The 19,907-nt window shown below is 46.9% G+C and overlaps 2 protein-coding genes across 2 annotated transcripts; one reads left to right on the forward strand and one right to left on the reverse strand.

Moving 5' to 3' along the window:
• Window positions 1-1,794: 1,794 nt before the first annotated feature.
• On the reverse strand, window positions 1,795-3,160 carry LOC120224441 (heterogeneous nuclear ribonucleoprotein A3-like). Its single transcript, XM_039222670.1, has one exon. It carries the CDS (start codon window positions 3,122-3,124, stop codon window positions 2,057-2,059), a length of 1,068 nt encoding a protein of 355 aa, XP_039078601.1. The 5' UTR covers window positions 3,125-3,160; the 3' UTR covers window positions 1,795-2,056.
• A 2,576-nt stretch (window positions 3,161-5,736) lies between these two features.
• On the forward strand, window positions 5,737-14,500 carry SMIM9 (small integral membrane protein 9). The gene is made up of 4 exons (XM_039222669.1): window positions 5,737-5,785; window positions 7,633-7,848; window positions 9,296-9,425; window positions 14,347-14,500. Exons 2-4 carry the CDS (start codon window positions 7,686-7,688, stop codon window positions 14,372-14,374), a joined length of 321 nt encoding a protein of 106 aa, XP_039078600.1. The 5' UTR covers window positions 5,737-5,785; window positions 7,633-7,685; the 3' UTR covers window positions 14,375-14,500.
• Window positions 14,501-19,907: the final 5,407 nt, after the last annotated feature.

A 19,907-nucleotide genomic window follows, 5' to 3' on the forward strand; every position in this document is an offset into this window, starting at 1 on the left:
TTTGTACAGAGACCAAAGAGGAGTGGGAGTTGCTGGTCAATGGCTGTAGAGTTTCAGTCATACAAGGCGAGTAAGTTCTAGAGCTCCCCGGGATGAGAGCCTGCCAACGGGAGGCAATACCGTACTGTGCACTTCAAATTTTAACAGGGAGGGGCGCCTGGTCGGCTCAGTCAGCTAGGCATCCGACCCTCGATTCCAGCTCAGGTCGTGATCTCATGGTTCGTGGGATCGAGCCCCTCGCTGCGCTCTGTGCTGAGAGTGCGGAGCCTGCTTGGGATTCTCTCTCTCCGCCCCTCCCCTACTTGTGCTCTCTTTCTCTCTGAAAAATAAATAAATAGACATTAAAACAATTTAACAGGGTAAGCTACGTTAAGTGTCCTTACCACAATAAAGATAGAAAGTTCCTGAAGGAAAGATCAGATTGGGTGTGGTCAAATAAAACAATAGGAAAAATTTTCTTTGGGGTGAAATCATCATCATCATCAAACAAATGCGAATCTTCAGATCAATCTCTTAGTGCAAAGCAAAAAGAAAGACAGAACAAGCCAGAGCCTGGGGCCGTTGTTACGTTGTAGGGGTGATGAGGTCGAGCAGCAAAACAGACAGTATCGCGAGCACCGGAAAATCCACGCCGTTTGAGTGATTTGAAACATCACAGGGATCATAGGAAGATAATTATCAGAATATTAGGAGGCCAATTCACTCCTAGGACAAATGTAGCTTGTAACTTTAAGTGAACAAATACAGTTTTCTGTCACAAACATTTTATCAAACATAATCTCAAGGTTATAAGTCGACAAACTTTGGAAGATGCATATTAAAGCAAGTCTATCTTTGGGGCATCTGCCTTCAGCTCAGGTCGTGATCTCAAGGTTCGCGAGTTCAAGGCCTGCATCGGGTTCCTGTTGTCATTGCAGAGCCTGCTTCAGATCTTCTGTCTCTCTGTCTCTCTGTCTCTCTCTCCCTCTCCCCATCCCCCACTTGTGAGTGTGTGTGTGCGCTCTCTCTCAAAAATAAAAACTAAAAACATTTTTTTAAACCAACTCTATGTTTTACTGTTAGAGAAAAGTTTAGTAAATAGGCTGTGTAGAAATCCAGCTTTGTGATGACAAGATACAGATTTAGATTTAACTTTACTGTTTATAAACTGACTTGAACTATTTCTAACTTTCTTCCTTGACTGTCTAATCAAAGGCTGATGACTGACACAGCACCGCTAGAAACTTGTGGGTGTGATTTCCTCCAGAGTGCTAATGAAGACTGAGACTGTTATAAAATTTTATTGAGATACAGCTTAAAAGACCTAAGTAATTGGGATTAGAAGACTTGGTGTTATAAGGGTGTCAGTTCTTCACAGACGCATCTATGGATTCATCTCAATCTAAGTTCTTGGTACCAGATAGCAACATTTATTTTATTTCTTAAGATTTTTAAATTTAGGGGCACCTGGGTGGCTCAGTCAGGTAAACATTGGACTTCGGCTCAGGTCATGATCTCACAGTTTGTGAGTTGGAGCCCCTCATTGGGCTCTGTGCTGACAGCTCAGAGCCTGGATCCTGCTTCAGATTCTGTGTCTCCCTCTCTCTCTGCCCCTCCCTCACCCACATTCTCTCTCTCTCTCTCTCTCTGTCTCTCTCTCAAAGATAAACATTAAAAACATTTTTTTTTGAAAAGTTAAAAATTCCTTAATTTTTTATTCCTGGTACCACTACCACAATTTACAGGGCAATATAACTGATGTAATGAAAAGAAAAAAAAAAAGACAAAGCTACAACAGATAAAAGACCTCAAGAATGTACATCTAATTGACAATACATTGCATTAATCAATAGCTGCACTTTTTGCAAACTGTGGCTATGACAGTCCTGAACAAGAAGGGTTTCCTGTTTAAGCTGCAGTAACTTTTCTGACTATGGATCATCGTTCCTTCTGTGGCAGATTTTTACAATTCCTCTAATGCATTTGGGACGACTGTCTCAAAGTAACCTGCAGCTTTCCTGACAACTCCTCGCTCTCTCTCCTGCTAAGAACTGTAGCCCTTTTCTTCTGAAAATTTTTAGAACCTTCTGCTACCATATCCACCACTTCCACCACCAGATCCATAACCACCACCATAGGGACTGCCCCAGCTTCTTCCACCAAAATTGTCCCCCTTCATGGGTCCATAATTTGATTGCTGTTGTCCACTATAATTTCCAAAATCATTATAGTTCCCACCACCACCATAGTTACCACCTCCAAAATTTCCTCCTTCATTGTAACCATCATATCCTCCACCACTGCCACCATATCCACCTCCTTGGTTTCCATATCCTGGTCCACCACCACCATACCCTCCTCTACTACTATAACCAGGACCACCACCATAGTTGCCACCATCACCTCCAAATCCATTATATCCACCATCACCTCCTCCATAACTACCTCTGCTGCCACCACCGCCACCACCATAGCCTCCTCTTCCAAAGTTTCCACCACGGCCAAAGTTACCACCACCTCCAAAGTTTCCTCCCCGACCCATAAAGTTGCCAGATCCACCGCCACGACCTCTTTGCGATCCGGCAGACTGCATTTCTTGTTTAGAAAGGGCCTTTTTCACTTCACAATTATGCCCATTAATAGTGTGGTATTTCTGAACAACAATTTTATCAACTGTATCATGATCATCAAAAGTTACAAAAGCAAATCCTCTCTTTTTTCCACTCTGTCTGTCCTCCATAACTTCTATGGTTTCAATCTTGCCATACTTTTCAAAGTAGTCTCTCAAATTATATTCTTCTGTATCTTCTTTAATACCACCAACGAAAATTTTCTTCACAGTTAGATGGGCACCAGGCTTTTCAGAATCCTCTCTAGAAACAGCTCTCTTTGGTTCCACTACACGCCCATCAACCTTGTGTGGTCGAGCACACATTGCTGCATCCACCTCTTCCACACAAGAGTAAGTCACAAAACCAAACCCCCTGGAACGTTTTGTTTGGGGGTCTCTCATCACCACACAATCTGTAAGTGTGCCCCATTTTTCAAAATGTTCTCTTAAACTATCATCTGTAGTTTCAAAGCTCAAACCACCAATAAACAGTTTTCTCAACTGTTCTGGTTCCTTTGGATCATGTCCCTCCATTTTGAGACCGGACTCGCCTCTTCCAACTCGAGTTCAATATGGGACCGAGCTAAAAACATTTTTAATTAAAAAGATTTTTAAATTTATTGTTAAGTAATGTCTGTACCCAATGTGGAACTTGAACTCACAACCCCGAGATCAAGAGTTGCAGCTTTACCAGGTGAGCGAGCCAGGCACCGCGTCCACATTTACCTTAAGGCCACAGTAATTAAGACAATGTGATGTGGGCACAAGGACAGAGCAATAGACCAGTGGAACATATTAGAATCCAGAAGCAGGGCCACATTATAGATGGACATTGACTTATGACAAAATAGCTCAGCAGAGCAGTGCTACAGGGTCAGTCAGAGATCTATGTGAAAAGCTGAAATTCAGGGCACCTGGCTGACTAGAGCACATGACTCTCGATCTCAGAGTCATGAGTTCAAGCCCCACGTTGGGTGTAGCGATTACTAAACATAAAAGAAAGTAAGCTTTAAAAAAAGTGAAAGCTATTTTTTCTTTTGAAAAATGAAATTTGATCCCTTCCTCACACTATACCCAAAAAATCAGTTTCAAATTAATTAAAACTCTGTGAAGAGCAAACAACAAAATTTCTAGAACAGCACCCCCAAAGCCACTAACCAGGAAAGAGAAGTTTGATAAATTTGACTACATTTAGATTCAGATCTGCTGTTCATGTATCGAGGTTGAGCGTGGAGATGCCCTACAATAATTCTCTTGGGTAATGAGCTAGGCGTAGGATGGCTGCCTTGTGAACCAAGAGACAGGTGAGCACTACTGAAACTGGAAAAACCACCCTCACTGTATATATTTCCCGGTGGCTCATTGTGATGGCTGCATAGTATTCCGTGGTATAGGATATACCACAGTCTATCCACCGCTTTTGGTAGAAGTCTGACATCATCTATGCTGGTTCTTCTATGGCGGTGACCATCTTGTCTTAAAAATTCACTTGTGGGGCGCCTGGGTGGCTTAGTCAGTTAAGCGTCCGACTTTCGCTCAGGTCATGATCTCGCGGTTCGTGGGTTCGAGCCCCGTGTCGGGCTCTGTGCCGACTGCCAGCTCAGAGCCTGGAGCCTGTTTCAGTCTGTGACTCCCTCTCTCTCTGACCCTTTCTTGCTCACGCTGTGTCTCTCTCTCGTAGAAATAAATTTAAAAAAAAAATTCACTTGTAAGAGTTCTTTGTATATTAAGGATCTTAATGTATCATGTGTCTTATGAAATGTATTACCTACTTTGTCATTAATCAATCATTTACCTCTCTTTATAACATTTTGCTCTATGAAAGCTTTACATTTTCAGGCAATAAATTTATCATCAATATTTTCAATTATGGCTTTGAGGGGTTTTATTTTGTTTTTGGTTTTTTTTAAATTTTAGAGAAAGAGCATGCATGAGTGGGGGAGACGGGGAGAGAATTTTTTCCAACTTATTTGTTTATTTTGAAAGAGCATTCACACAAGTACGGGAGGGGCAGACAGAGAGGGAGGGAGAGAGGGAATCCCAACCAGGGTCTGCTCACGGTGTCCATCATGGGGCTCAAACCCACAAAACATGAGATCAAATGCTCACCTGACTGAGCCACCAGTCGCTCCGAGAGAAAGTGAATCTTAAGCAGGCTCCACGCTCAGCACGGAGCCAGATGGGCTAGATCCTGTGACAACCTGAGCTGAAATCAAGAGTCAGGTGCTCTTATCTATACAATGGAATACCACATGGCAATGAGAAACAACGAAATCTGGCCATGTGTAGCAACATGGATGGACCTTGAGGGTGTTATGCTGAGCGAAATAAGTCAGGCAGAGAAGGACAGATACCATATGTTTGCACGTATAGGAGGATAAGGAGGAACTTAACAGAGGACCGTGGGGGAGAAGAAGGGGGGAAATGGTGGGGGAGAGGGAGGGAGGCAAACCATGAGAGACTCTTGAATGCTGACAAAAACTGAGGACTGATGGATGTGGGGGGGGGGGGATGGGCATGGAGGAGGGCACTCGTGGGGATGAGCACTGGGTGTTATATGGAAACCAACTTGACAGTAATCTATGAAAGAAAAAAAAAAGAGTCAGATGCTCAACTGACTGAGCCCCCGAGGTGCCCCATGGCTTTGGGTTTTATGACCTGCTTAGAGTAGTTTTTTTCCACACCAAGATTCTATAAACACCCACCCGTATTTTATTCTAATATGCATATGGTTTTACTTTTGTTTAGTCCTTGATCTATCTAGAATTTATTTATTTTTGTGTGTAGGGTTTTCCCTTCAGTGCATCCACATGAATAGGCAATCATCATATAAAACCATATTTTATCATTTGTTAAGGTCCCATCCATATACTATTGTAAGATATAGTAGATACCGTGTGGTGAGCAAAATATGTTAGAATTCTTCAAGACTAAAAGGAGACAGCTTTGTGAGGATGTGCGTTAGTATTTACACAGATGTTTGTACATAGGAAAAGATGCGTCTTTGTTTAGCTGTCAAATAGAGAAAGGCCATGGGAGGGTCCAATGCACTGATGATATCACAATGAAGAGGAAAATTCCATTTGGAACTTCAGAGACTTAGGAGAAAAGTCTGACCAGCTTCTTCTGCACTCTGAACACTGAAGCCTAACTCACTGACTTATTTGGATCCCTTGGCAGTAAGTCAGTTTTCAGGTAAGTGGCTTCCTGACTGATGTGGGTCTCTGTCTCTTTTGTTTAATGTTTATTTGTTTTTTGAGAAACAGAGAGAGACAGAGAGCAAGCAGGGGAGGGGCAGGGAGAGGGAGACACAGAATCTGAAGCAGGCTTAGATGTGGAGCTTGAACCCACGAACTGTGAGATCATCACCTGAGGCGAAGTTGGACGCCCAGCTGAGCTGAGCCACCCAGGCGCCCCAAACGTATGTCTCTTTAAGACTTATCAAACAGGAGATGAATGTGTTAGTTAGAAAGGACTCAAGTTGTGCCTGGGTAGCTCAGTCGGTTAAGCCTCCCCTCTGGCTTCGGCTCAGGTCATGATCTCACGGTTGGTGGGTTCAAGCCCTGCGTTGGGCTCTGTGCCAACAGCTAGCTCAGAGCCTGGAGCCTGTTTCAGATTCTGTGTCTCCGTCTCTTTCTGACCGTTCATTGCTCACACTGTCTCTCTCTCTCTCTCTCTCTCTCTCTCTCTCTCTATCTTGGAAATAAATAAAACATTTAAAAAAAATTTTTTTAAGAAAGGACTCACATCATAGAAAGCCCAAATTAGAATGGTTCAAATAAGGATTAGTTTTCTCATACAAAGCAGCCTAGAGGTGAGCAGATACAGATGTAGGTTTAAGTGGCTCTAAATTGCTAGAGCCGGAATAGATGTCATTTTCTTGGCCTTTTTCTCATGTGCATTGCCTCACAGTCACAAGGCGGCTGCTGCAGCTTTAGGCAGCACTTAATGTTCCAGGCAGCCCAGGGGGAAAATGGTGTCACCGTTTCTTTCATGAAGACAGCAAAACGTCTTTCCCCAAGCCACCTACCAGATTCCCGTTAGGCTTCTCTGTGCAGAACCGTGTGGACTGAGCACTGCTGGCTGCAAGGATGGCTGGGGGGTGGAGGGGGGGGGGCAGGATTCGGCTCTTGGAGCTTCCGTGCGATGTGACCAGGGCGGTGGCACTGGTGGCTCAGGCAGCAAACCACATTCACTGTCTGTTCACTCATCCAAAAAAAGGATTGAGCCCCTGACCACCCTCCGTGCTGCATGATCCCTGTTCACAGTGAACGAAACAGGCAAAAATCCCTGCCCTCAGAGAGCTGACATTCTCATCAGAAAAGCCAGATAATAAGATAAGCAAGAAAAATATATATTGAGGTCGATTCTGATGACGTTTACGGAGGAAGATGAAGCAGGTAAGTCAGTTAGGAAGTTTGTGGAAGGTGAGATAATGAGTCAGGAGAATATTTAGGGGCGCGGGGGGCTGGGGGCCTTCCTTGCAGAAGGAATAACAAGGGGAAATAGGGTCTGAACATAGGCTTGTTCAAGAGATCAGGCGGCGCGGCAGCGCTCGGGGGGAGGCGAGCTCAGGGACGAGGGTGAGACGGGGCGCTCGGTTCTGGCTGCGCAGTGAGGAGGCGGGAGGGAGGCAGGGGCGGAGGCAGGGGGGCCGAGAGGAAGGCGCGGTAGTGGCGGCGGTGGGCGCGGCAGGGGCAGGGAGAGACTTGGGAGGCAGAGCTGCCCAGCGTCTTCTGATGGGGGGGGGCGGGGAGAAGAGTCAAAGGCGCCCCACGGGATTGGGCCCGAACAGCTGACACCATTTGCCCTCGCGGGGCTGGCGAAGCCCGAGGGGGGCCGGGTCTACGCGGCAGACGGCGGGCGTACCCGACCTGACGGAACAGACCGAAGTTTCGGCGTGTGATGTTGTGTTGTTCTCGGAGGGAGGAGGCATTGTCTTTGGAAACGGACCGCGTTCAGGGCTGGGCAGGGGGAGGCGGGGCTGCCACCGCAGAAGCTTCTTGCGATGAGAACTGAACCACCGTTTCCTAACCTTTCAGACAAAGCTGGTTGGAAAGAGCCGAGGACGGAGGCGGGCCCCGTGGACACAGCCATGGGCGCCCGGAGGCTGCTGCGCGCCGGGCTGCTGCTGTGCTGCCTGAGCTGCCTCCTGGACGCGGCGCACACAGCGGGGTGGGGACCACGCGCCAGGCGTGTGCTTGCGGCGAGGAAGGGCCTCCCCATCTCCTCTGGGCGACGCCACACTCATGTCACAGGTGAGGAGAGACTGTGTTCACAGTAAAGCAAACGACTCCGGTTTAGTTCGAGTTAGAGCAACAAGCACCAGCCCGCCTACTGTGCCCCAAACCCTTTGCCGAGTTGATGAGGTTTTTGGGGTGACAGTGGGGTTCGTGGGGTCGGGAAGAGCCGCCCGGCCCAAGAGGAGACACCGGTTACACACCGTGGGGGAGGGGGGAGGCAGAGTCCGGGGAAGGCCCAGGGGGATTCCCGTGCTGAAGACTCAGGGATCCTGGGGGCCTGGCTGTTGTCAGGCTGAGGGTGTTTGTCCCAGCAAAGGATTAGCACGAAGACAGGAGGAGCCCCTGGAGAAGCGATTTACCCTGCGCGCCCCGACTAGTGGTCAAGGGGCTGCAGGTTTTAAGGAACTTGAGTTCCATCGTCCGTTTCCTTCTGCCTTGGTTTCCCACCTCACTGTGGAATGGGATAGACACCTCTAGGTCCTTCGGGACCGTGGTCGCTATCACGGAACCGCTTGCTTACCCCTTTCCTTTGTCCTTGGGCAGCCAGCAGTGCCTGACGGATGTCACACATGTCCCCCAGGTGGGTGCGGGGCTGCGGGGCTTGCGGCCGCTCACCGTGCCTCCTGCTCCCTCATCAGAATGACGTGGATTACGAGTTCACAGTGGGGCAGCCAAAGCGCAGCTTCGTCCAACACGAGCACATACACGGCTCACATCCTTTCAATAAGTACCCACACTTACTCACTGAGACCTGGAAACAGCCCGTAAGATATCTGGGCCACACAGTAACGTTTCTATTTTGACATACAAGGAGGATACGTTTAAAAAAATTTTTTTTAATTTTTTTTAATGTTTTATTTATTTCTAGGAGAGAGAGAGAGAGAGAGACAGCGTGAGCAGGGGAGGGTCAGAGAGAGAGGGAGTCACAGACTGAGACAGGCTCCAGGCTCCGAGCTGGCAGTCAGCACAGAGCCCGACGCGGGGCTCGAACCCACGAACCGCGAGATCATGACCTGAGCGAAAGTCGGACGCTTAACCGACTAAGCCACCCAGGCGCCCCTAAAAAATTTTTTTAACTTTTACTTAGTTTTGAGACACAGAGAGAGAGAGGAGCAGAGAGAGAGGGAGACACAGAATCCGAGGCAGTCTCCAGGCTCCCAGCTGGCAGCAAAGAGCCTGATCTGGGGCTCGAACTCACAAAGCCATTTGATCAAGACGTGAACCAAACTTGGGCACTTAACCAACTGAGCCACCCAAGTGTCCCATGGAATACCTTTTTTAAAATGTATATATATTCCTCGAATATGTGAGAGGCATCGCAGTAAAATTGTTAAGAACATGAGCTCTAGGCAGCCATAAGAGCCTGATATCTGGGACAGCTAGCTGAACTTGAACCAGGATTCACATCCCAGCCTTATCGCTTACTTGATCTCTCCTCAGTGAATGTCTGCTTTTTCTGCAGAAAACCACAGGTCATGGCTGTACAAGTTCAAGAACTACTTGCAGGACCACATCAAGAACTCCATACCTCCAGGAGCCATTCTTGCTTTTCTGCTCATTACGATTGTGATGGGGGTCCTCTGTTGCCTCACGTAAGCTTCTATGGGAGGAAGAGAGGGATGAGGAGCCTGAGGGAGAGGCAGCAATGATAAAGCTCCCCGCCAGCCTGTACATCCATAATTAAGGGAAAGGGTTTTTTTGTTTTTGTTTTTTTTTTAATTTTTTTTAATGCTTTATTTATTTCTAGGAGACAGAGAGAGAGAGACAGCGTGAGCAGGGGAGGGTCAGAGAGAGAGGGAGTCACAGACTGAAGCAGGCTCCAGGCTCTGAGCTGGCAGTCGGCACAGAGCCCGACGCGGGGCTCGAACCCACGAACCGCGCGATCATGACCTGAGCGAAAGTCGGACGCTTAACCGACTAAGCCACCCAGGCGCCCCGTTTAAGGGAAAGTTTTAAGGAAGGTAATTCTTGGTTTATCCAACCCACCCCATCCATTACCAGTGACTTACAGGCGACATCAAATAACCACTGTTTATAGCTGATCTTTTTTTTTCTAACTTCATTAACTATGTGCTCAATTACCTGAAACTTTGCCACAATATTTACTTACGTAAATCATATGAAGTGAAAGAGACTCGTGAAATAATTAACAAAATAAACATAGCTACAAAAACCTAAATTTTATTAATTCAGTCAGTATTTACCAACAGATGACTACTTGCCTGTCTCTCTCCTGGTCGCTAGCGAGACAGAGAAATAAGACAACTTAGTAATAGTCTGGCGGGTCAATGCTATGGCAGGAGACAGAGTCGAAGGGGGGAAACCTGTGAAGGCATGAGGCGTGAGATTAAGAAAGGCTTTGCATGCTAAAGCACTGTTCAAAGTGCACAGCTAATAAAGCGGCTGAGGGCAGAGATCAGATTAAGGGTGTGGCATCCTTGCCTAAGGCTCCTGATAATCTGAAATGATCACCCGATCAAGAACCTGTCTGGGAAGCAACCACCTTGGATATATGGTTAGGACTCAGAACCGGAGCCAAACAGAAGTCAGCTAAGTTTTCGAGAAAAGCCTACTGCCAAAGAAACCATGAGCCAGAATTCAATGAGCTGTCCGTTGTCTGAGCCTTAAAACTGTGTTTGGGCTTCTGATCTTCCACGAGAAGGACACGGGCTTTGAAGTTTCGAAGATGGGCCCCCGGGAACTTGCTTCAGACGCAGCCGCAGAGACTGATGGGAAGAGCCGCCCAAAAGGTGGGCCGTGGGCCTCGGAGCTTCTCTTGTAAAGCAGGTCAGGCCCAAGCAGTGTCTGCCCCCAGGATTATAGGATCACTACAGAGCGCGTGGGTCTCCCGTTATTCTTTCGCAAACGTTTACGGTGCTTAGGCTCTTCCTGCTCCATCGTTGTATTTGGCGCATGGAGATGAGGAGCAGATAACTTCTTTCACTTAATAAGTCACTTAAACCAAGAAGAGTCTCAGTCAGATTTGAGAGAACCAAGCTTCCCCCAGGTACTCTGCACTTTGAGCTGGACACACAGAAATGGGATTTTAGTCTTGGGGGAAAGTTGTGCCACAAATCGGGCGTTCTGGAAGCAGACAGTGAGACGGGTTTCGTGTGCAGGGTATTATCAGGGATCAACACCTGTGGAGGGGAGAGGGAGGAAGGGAGAGGTCAGACTGCCTCACAAGCCCAACGAAACCTCGAGGGACCCCAAGAGACTTCCCTCACATTAGCCTGATATGGCTGGAACCTCAGAGAAGCCATGTGCCGACGGCGCTCTCAGCAGTGGGAGAAACAAGGCTGTTCTGGGCGGGGAGGGTGTGCGTGGCGCGTGCCTGTGCGGGCCACGCGTGGGAGGGAAAATGGAACAGGTGTCCGGTGGCCAGCAAGGCAGACCGTGAAAGACACTGGCAACATGTTCGCTGTGGCTGCTCCTTCCTCCCAAGCACAGGGAAAGGCCGCGTTTCCCAACTAAAGAAGCCAGGACTCAACTCCACGTATCTGATTGTCTATCTCCTGAGTCGCTGTCACTCAAACGACGGCCAGCAGGCCTCTGCCTCAGAAGCATCTGAAGCATTAGTTAGACATATACATTCAGAAGGACTTGTGCGGAGATAAAGCAGGCGACATGCCAAAAGAAATACTTCCTCCTTTGAAGCAGATGGCTCAGCCTGAGGAGAAAAAGCACCAAGCCCTTGCTGCGAACAAGCAAACGGCTCGTGAAAGAAACACCGGTGTGGACAGTGAGGGCAAGAGGGAAAGCAATATATGGCAAAACAAAAGAAGACATTGATGAAAAAATATAAAAGGAGGGAGGGGAAACAGGACAAACAAAGCCAGCACCATTAGACAGAATTTATTTAAAACCCTTATTCAAGGGCACCTGGGTGGCTCAGTCGGTTAAGCATCCAACTTAGGCTCAGATCATGCACTCTTGGTTGGTGAGTTCAACCCCCACGTCAGGCTCTGTGCTGAGTGTGGAGCCTGATTAAGATTCTCTCTCTCTCTGTCATGGGGCATCTGGGTGGCTCATTCCATTAAGTGTCCGACTTCAACTCCGGTCATGATCTTACGGCTAGTGAGTGCGAGCCCAGGGTCACCCTCTGTGCTGACAGCTCGGAGCCTGGAGCCTGTTTCAGATTCTGTGTCTCCCTCTCTCTCTGTTCCTCTCCCTACCCCGCTCACACTGTCTCTTTCTCTCTCTCTCTCTCTCTCTCTCTCTCAAAGGTAAATAAATATTGCACTGTCTCTCTTTCTCTCAAAAATAAAGATTTAAAAAATTGTAATAAAAAATAAAACACTTTAGAGAAAGTAAGATTAAAGGAAAAAATGATAGATGCAGGGGACACATAATTAATTTCTTTGTAGAAGAGAAAGAAAATAATACACCAGGAAAAAAATACTCAAGGTATAATTTGTTTTAATGTTGCGAAAATAAAGGAAGATTTGAGTCTATGATGATACAGGAAAAACTGGCACATGGTACTGGGCACATAGTAGAATCTCAATAACAGTGATTTTTTAAAAATATATTTCACTGTAAGGATTGGAAAGAGTTTCTCTACCCTCTTTATTTATCCTCTATACTCACCTATACACCATTAGCTGCAGCTCTAAAGAGGCTTAAACTAGATGCTCTGTTGCCTGAGGAAATCAGAGAAATGTGTATACGGAAGTTTTAGTATGGCTTATAATCGTGGAAAAATGGAAACAACTTAACTGTCCATTGCCAGGATAAGAAAGTGCTGAACGTCCATACGACGAGTCCTAGGTGATCACCAAGACCCTGTTCTAGAGGGTAATCACACAGAATCATATTCAGGAAATATTATGGAGTGGAAAAGCATATGCTGACAGAGGATATACAATTGAAGCCAATTTGTTATTAAAAACTATATGTACGACTGAAAAACAGCTTTTAGGGATCTAACCCAAGTATTAGACGTGGGTCATCTCCTGGTGCTGGTGGCTGTAATCAGTATTCCTATTGCTGCTGATACGGGTTTTCACATTTCTCTTCATCTAATTGCATTTCCTGGGCTTTCCACGACAAATTGTATTGTTTGATTAGTAAGGTTTTTAAATTGTTTTATGTGTATTTCTTTGAGAGGGAGAGAGCAAGCGAGGGTGAATGGGGGAGGCACAGAGAGACAGGGAGAGAGAGATTCTCAAGCAGGCTCCGTGCTGTCAGCACAGACCCCCAAGGACCAGGGCTTGATCCCACAAACCGTGAGATCACGACCTGAGCCGAAATCAAGAGTCAGACACTCGACCAACTGAGCTACCCAGACAACTGTGATTAGTGAGCTTTTTTTTTTTTTTCCAAATGTTTATTTATTTCTGAGAGAGAGAGAGAACAAGAGAGCACAAGCAAGGGGAGAGGGCAGGGAGAGAGCGAGGGAGATGCAGAATCTGAAACAGGCTCCAGGCTCTGAGCTGTCAGCACAGAGCCCGATGCAAGACTCAAACTCTGGAATGGAGAGATCATGACCTAGGCCTAAGTCAGACGCTTAACCATCTGAGCCACCCAGATACCCCAAAGAGAATCTCTCTTTAAGTTTACTTTTTTTTTGAAAGAGAGAGCGTGAGGGCGCGCATGAGCAGGGAAGGATCAGAGAGAGTTGGGGAGAGAATCCCGAGCAGGCCCCTTGCCGTCAGCCCATAGCCCAACATGGGGCTCAGACTCACAAACTGTGAGGTCATGACTGGAGCCAAAATCGGGCACTTAACTGACTGAGCCACCCAGGCGCCCCATGGCAGAGAGAGAGAGAATCTTAAGCGGGCTCCACACTCAGCACAGAGCCTGACGTGGGGCTCAGTCCCATGATCCTGGGATCATGACCTGAGCCAAAATCAAGAGTTGGACGCTCAACCGACGGAGCCACCCAGACACCCCCAAAATACAATCTTTAGGGAAAAAAAAAAAGAACAGGTGGAGCCTCTGTTCTGTTTCAACTTTCTAACTGTGAGAGCCTTCATGACCATTTTCAACCTGAAAATGATTCCCTGGTAGAAATACACACATGTATGCACGCATACACACAGACGTACATACATGCACAAGAAAAGCTACGTGACCATGCTTCTACATCTACCTCCAATCCCAGCTATACACTGCTAGAAACACATTCTGACACTTTTTTCTCAATTCATCAAAGCATTTTGTCTGAATGAAATCTTGTGGTTCATATTAGAAAGACACTTTGTCTAAAATCATATCCTAGGGGGCACCCACGCGGCTTAGTCGATTGAGCGTCCAACTCTTGGTTTTGGCTCAGGTCATGATCTTGAGGTTTGTGAATTTGAGCCCCACGCTGGGCTCTGCACTGACCGTGTGGAGCCTTCTTATGAATCTCTCTCTCTCTCCTTCTCTCTCTAGCCCCCTCAAAATAAATAAATAAAAACTTTAAAAATCGTATTTTGGAAAAGGGAATGTAATTATAAAGTAACTCTGCAGACCAGAATAGTGTATAGGCATTCAGACTTAGTTCATCAATTTCTCTTCTTTTCCCAGTATTCTTGTAGGTGAACCAGTCCAATGAAGCACTAGAAAATTCACGTGGGCAACTGTGGTGTTTGGCTTGCTGGACTCCAAAAGTGCAGAGTGTGCTATTTGCTTACAATAAGGAAGTACCTCTGGGTTAAAATTAAAGTGTCTTTCATCTGTATCTCTGCCTTTATTTTCTCCTTTAAAACATGGATTGAGGGGCGCCTGGGTGGCTTAGTCGGTTAAGCGTCCGGCTTTCACTTAGGTCATGATCTCGCGGCTCATGGGTTCGAGCCCCGCGTCGGGCTCTGTGCTGACTGCCAGCTCAGAGCCTGGAGCCTGTTTCAGAGTCTGTATCTCCCTCTCTCTCTGACCCTCCCCTGCTCACGCTGCCTCTCTCTCCTAGAAATAAATAAAACATTAAAAAAATTTTAAAATAAATAAATAAATAAATAAAACATGGATTGAAAAACGGGAATAGCCTTACTGCTGTTTTGATTATAAAAGTAATACATACTTATTCTATTACCAAAAAATTCCTAAAATAAGAAGAAAAAGTACCCATAATGCTAGTGACCCACAACTGCTTTCAAACTCTTTTCCATGCTTGTATTACCAGTTTCCCAAAATCTTTTATTTTTTAAATGTTTATTATTTTTTAATGTTTACTATTTATTTCTGAGAGAAAGAGACAGAGTTCTGGGAGAGGGGCAGAGAGAGAGGGAGATACAGAATCTGAAGCAGGCTCCAGGCTCCGAGCCGTCAGCACAGTGCCAGACGCGGGGCTCAAACTCACAAACCCTGAGATCATGACCTGAGCCGAAGTCGGATGCTTAACCGACTGAGCCACCCATGTGCCTCCCCTCACTTTTTTAAAGAATGATACCCATCACATCACACAATCTAAGTTTATTATTTATTTTTGAGAGAGAGCAAGCAGAGGAGGGGCAGAGAGAGAGAGAGAGAAAGTATCCGAGGTAGGCTCTGCGTACTGTCAGCATGGAACCGGACGTGGAACTCGAACCCATGTACAGTAAGATCACGACCTGGGCTGAAATCAAGAGCGACAGACACTTAACCGACTGAGCCACCCAGGCGCCCCTCCCAACATCTTTTCTGTGAAACAACAGTTCTGTTTTAGTAAATGTTATGAGACAATAGGACTCAATTAATGGTCAATGGAGTTTGAGAGGTGCTGGATTAAACATATTTAAGTATTTTTTTTTTAAGATTTTATTTTTAAACAATCCCTGCAGCCAACTTGAGCCTTGAACTCACAACCCCGAGATCAAGGGTCACGCGCTCCACCGACTGAGCCAGCCATGCGCCCTCAAGCATGTTCCCTTGCCCCAGGACTTCCAAAAGCCTTTAAAAGGCTCACATGAATCCCCACAGGAGGGTATGGGGCACAGCCTTTCCCATACAAATTTGAACATGGAGCTTCTTATGGATTAATGTATACTCTTTGAGGAACGCAGATGCGTGTGCACACGGTCACAGCAATGTGTTCTACTATGCTCCCCAGGCTATTTTGTAGCCCGTTTTTTTTTTTCACTGTTTGACAAATTATGGATATCTTTTCATGTCGGTAAATATATGGCTATATAATTTTAACTGTTGCATAGTACTCCTTGCCATGGATATGACATAAGTCATTTAACTGTTTAGGGTGTTTCTACTTGTTTAGTATTATAATATATATTATAATATGATACTGGTATAAATGTAACGCAGTAACAGTTTTATCAATTATTAACTTGCTTTTCCCTTCACTGTTCTGAGTTTGAAATCATTCATTCGGCGGACACTGACTGAACACCTACTGGGAGCCAGGCACTGCCCTGGGCGGGGAACAAACCAGACACTAATCCCGGCTCCTGCGGAGCCTGTGCCGGTGGCAGGATCCACATCACCTGGAGGTGCTCCAGGCAGAAGGCACGAGAGGGTACGGGTGCTGAGTCAAGAGCACGCCCTCTGCGTTCGAAAGCAGCACAGAAACCAGAGTAAATGAGGGCAAAGTAGGTCCTTGTGGGCCATTGGAAGGACCCGGGGTCTTGCTGGGGGTCATAGGGGAGCCAACAGGAGGTGTGGAGCCGAGAAGGGATATAATTTGATAGACATTTTTATAGCGCATGTCAGCTGCCCTGTTGAGAATGGGGGGGGGGGGCAAGGACAGGAGCAGCGACACTAGTCAGGTGAGACATGACTTGGCCTGAGCCAGGGTGGAGAGGTCAGGAAGGGAGAGTCGGGCAGGATTTGATTCCAGGTCAGATGAGGTGGGGGAGAGAGGGAGGGAGGCTTCCAGGAGGCCTCCCGGGCTTTGGCCCGAGCGAGTGAAGGGATGGAGTCGTCATTCCTCCAGCTGGGGAAACCTGCTGCCCTAGGAATCTGCCGCGTGGAAAAGAAAGACCAAAGTGGTATTTGAATTGATACTGAGGGGAGATCTATGGAGCCGTCAGCCACGGGCCACACCGCAGGCCAAGGCGAGCTCGGTTACAGAGGCTGCTGATCAAACCAAAAGACCGTGGGCTGTGCTAGCGGCTGACAGGAGACCAGAGGACAGAGTGAACAGATTTGGCGTCCCCTCCCCCTTGGCCCCTCCTTGCCCCCAAGACAAGCCCCGTCCTGTCTTCTAACCCCACAGTCTTGCCCGTTTTTAAACCGTACACGCTCTTCAGGGGGGTCTCAATCGGATGTATGTATTCTTCAGGGGCTTCTTTGCTTATTTGCTTTGTGTTCTGAGATTCTGCCACGCGGATGCTTACAGACGTGGCCGAGATTTGCACCCGTCCTGTAGAATGGCCTAGTGCCTAAAAAGGGCCGGACTCACTCAGCCCCTCAACCGTAGAAGGGCGTTTTTGCTGCTTCTGGGGCTTGTTTCCTCCTCGCAATAAAGCTTCTAGAAGCGCATGTCTCGTAGTGCGAGTGTACGAAGAGTGTCTCTACGGAACACGCCCCGTGACTGACTTGCTGGGTCAGAGGGGTAGCGCCCGCTGCACTATCCGTGGCAGCCTCCCAGAGTGACTGCGCGGATTTACGCCTCCTGCCAGCGTCAGTGGGGGTATAATGTTCCCATTATCCCACGTGCTTGAGAACAGGAAGCACTGGGAGTCTTCTACCCGGGTGCCTAGCGCGCAGATGACAGGTCGGATCCTGTCGGTTTCTTACCCTGCGCTTCCCCGACAAGCGATGAGGCTGCAGCCCTTGCCCTGACTTGATGGATCATTTGTCCTTCTCTCATATGAAATTCCTGTTAATGAATTTTGCCCATTTTTCTCATTCGTAGTTTCGTTTACTGATCTGTAGGAATTCTTCATATTTTCTGTATACCACTGTTTTGAACATGATTGCAGTGAAGATGCCTTCTTCCACTTGGAGGATTTCATTTCTACTCTTCACAGGATGTATTTTGAAGAGGGGATGTACTTACTTGAAGGTAGTCAAATTCAGCCATCGCTTTCTTCTAAGAAATCCTTTTCTATCCCCATGTCACAAAGGAAGTCTCCAGTATCATCTCTAAAAGTTGTGTACTTTTGCCTTTCACGTTTAAGTCCTTAAACTACTCCAATTAATTTCTGTATGGTGTGAGAGTTCAATTTCATTTTTCTACTATTGGGAGAAGCTATATTTTCCACTCATGAACCTTGAACTGAATTTCGGTGCCTAAAGGCAGTTCTAGGAATTGAGAAGCAGATAACTGCAATAAATTCCAAGAAGCAATAAATGCCAAGGAGCAGACTCAGATTCTGAGCACTGAGCACCCCTGAACCGGAACCGGCCACCCAGGAAAGGCTGTGTGCTCGGCTGTTCTCGGAGTCAGCTGACTCACTCGGCCGGTACTTTTCCACCCTGAGCCTCAATAAAAACTGTAACTGAATTTTGCTCTCGAGGAGTCACTCTCTCTGAAGTTCTTCGGACTGTGGTAGTTTGGATAAAGCGTTTGCCCTCACTTCTAACCAGTCTCAGTGTTCATTTTGATCGCATGCATCCCCAGTATGCCAGTACCACCCAGTGCTGGTCTGTCCTTTCTCTACCACTCTACCTGTGAGGGTCTTGGAACTGCATTGAACCTATAGGCCCATGGAACCTTCCAAACCATGAACATGACTCAGGTCTCCTTTAGTGGATTCCAATATAATCTTGTAATTCTGTCCACACGATATAGAGAGTTACATTTATTCTTAGGTATTTTTCATTTTAGATTTCATACTGAACGGTATCTTTTAAAATTATATTTTCTTTTTTTAATGTTTATTCGTTTATTTAGAGAGAGAGGGAGAAATAGAGAGCAGGTGGGGTAAGGGCAGAGAGGGGGAGAGAGTCCCAAGCAAGCTCCGCACTGTGAGTACAGAGCCCAAGTGGGGGTAGATTATATTTTCTGTGTGCTGTTGGTATATAGAAGTGTGATTGATTTCTGTATAATGACTGTGGCCAGCAACCTTACTAATACCACTTATGAATTTTAATAATTTATTGAAAGGGCATGGAGGAGGGCACTTGTGGGGATGAGCACTGGGTGTTATATGGAAACCAACTTGACAAGAAGCTATTTGTAAAAAAATAAATAAATAAATAAAATGGTTATAACTGCAAAAAAAAAAAAAAATCAGGTTAAATCTTGAATTCAAATCCTGAAGGTTTGGGTCCAAATTTGGTTATCGGTAGTTTCTGCCAGATCTCACCAATGGGGCTGTGTTTTCTTGTTCCCGTGTAGTACTTTTTGGTATTTTACTGTGAGCTGCAGGAGCCAACTGTACTTACAGATTCTCAAGGAAGAGTTTTTGTGCAGCTCTTTGCGGCACAATTAGTCATCCTGCAGAGAACAGATCAGTGGTTGCCAAGGGCTAAGGCCCAGGAGACTGGGGAGGGCCTGCTGATGGGGTTGAGGCTTCCTTTGAGGGTGATGAAAATATCCTGGAAAGAGAGAGTGGTGATGGTTCTACTAAAAACCACTGACATGCGTTCAATTTGAATGGGTGGATTTGATCCTGTCTCGGGCTAGTCTTCGGAGAAGGGCTGCTTCGTGGGGAGGTGGGGAAAGGAAGTCCGGTTTGGCCCAGAAGAAGCAAGGCCGTGTGTACTGTGATTTCTCTACCCAGGCAAACACGCAACTCCAGTCCTGAATATATTCTCTGTGTCAAGGGGAAGGTCTGGATGGTTGCAGAGCAAACGGAGAAGGGTTGCGTCCTCTGGGGAGTGGGAGGCGGTGAAGGGTGAGCGCCACTGCTGGCTAACAGGGTGACACATGTCCAACTTTAAGACAGCGCTTTCGGGGCGCCTGGGTGGCTTAGTCGGTTAAGCGTCCGACTTTCGCTTAGGTCATGATCTCGCGGTTCGTGGGTTCGAGCCCCGCGTCGGGCTCTGTGCTGACTGCCAGCACGGAGCCTGGAGCCTGTTTCGGAGTCTGTGTCTCCCTCTCTCTCTGACCCAGCCCTTCTCACGCTGTCTCTCTCTCTCTCTCTCTCTCTCTCTCTCTCTCTCTCTCCTAGAAAGAAATAAAAATAAAAAATAAAAAGATAGCACTTTCCCGGCCAGTGGTACCAGTTTGGACTCCCAGCAGCAATGTTCAACAACTCGTACGGCTCACA

The sequence above is a fragment of the Hyaena hyaena genome, unplaced genomic scaffold, assembly GCF_003009895.1.
Source record: "Hyaena hyaena isolate Hyena2069 unplaced genomic scaffold, ASM300989v1 scaffold_1178, whole genome shotgun sequence".
NCBI classification, from domain to species: Eukaryota; Metazoa; Chordata; class Mammalia; order Carnivora; family Hyaenidae; genus Hyaena; species Hyaena hyaena.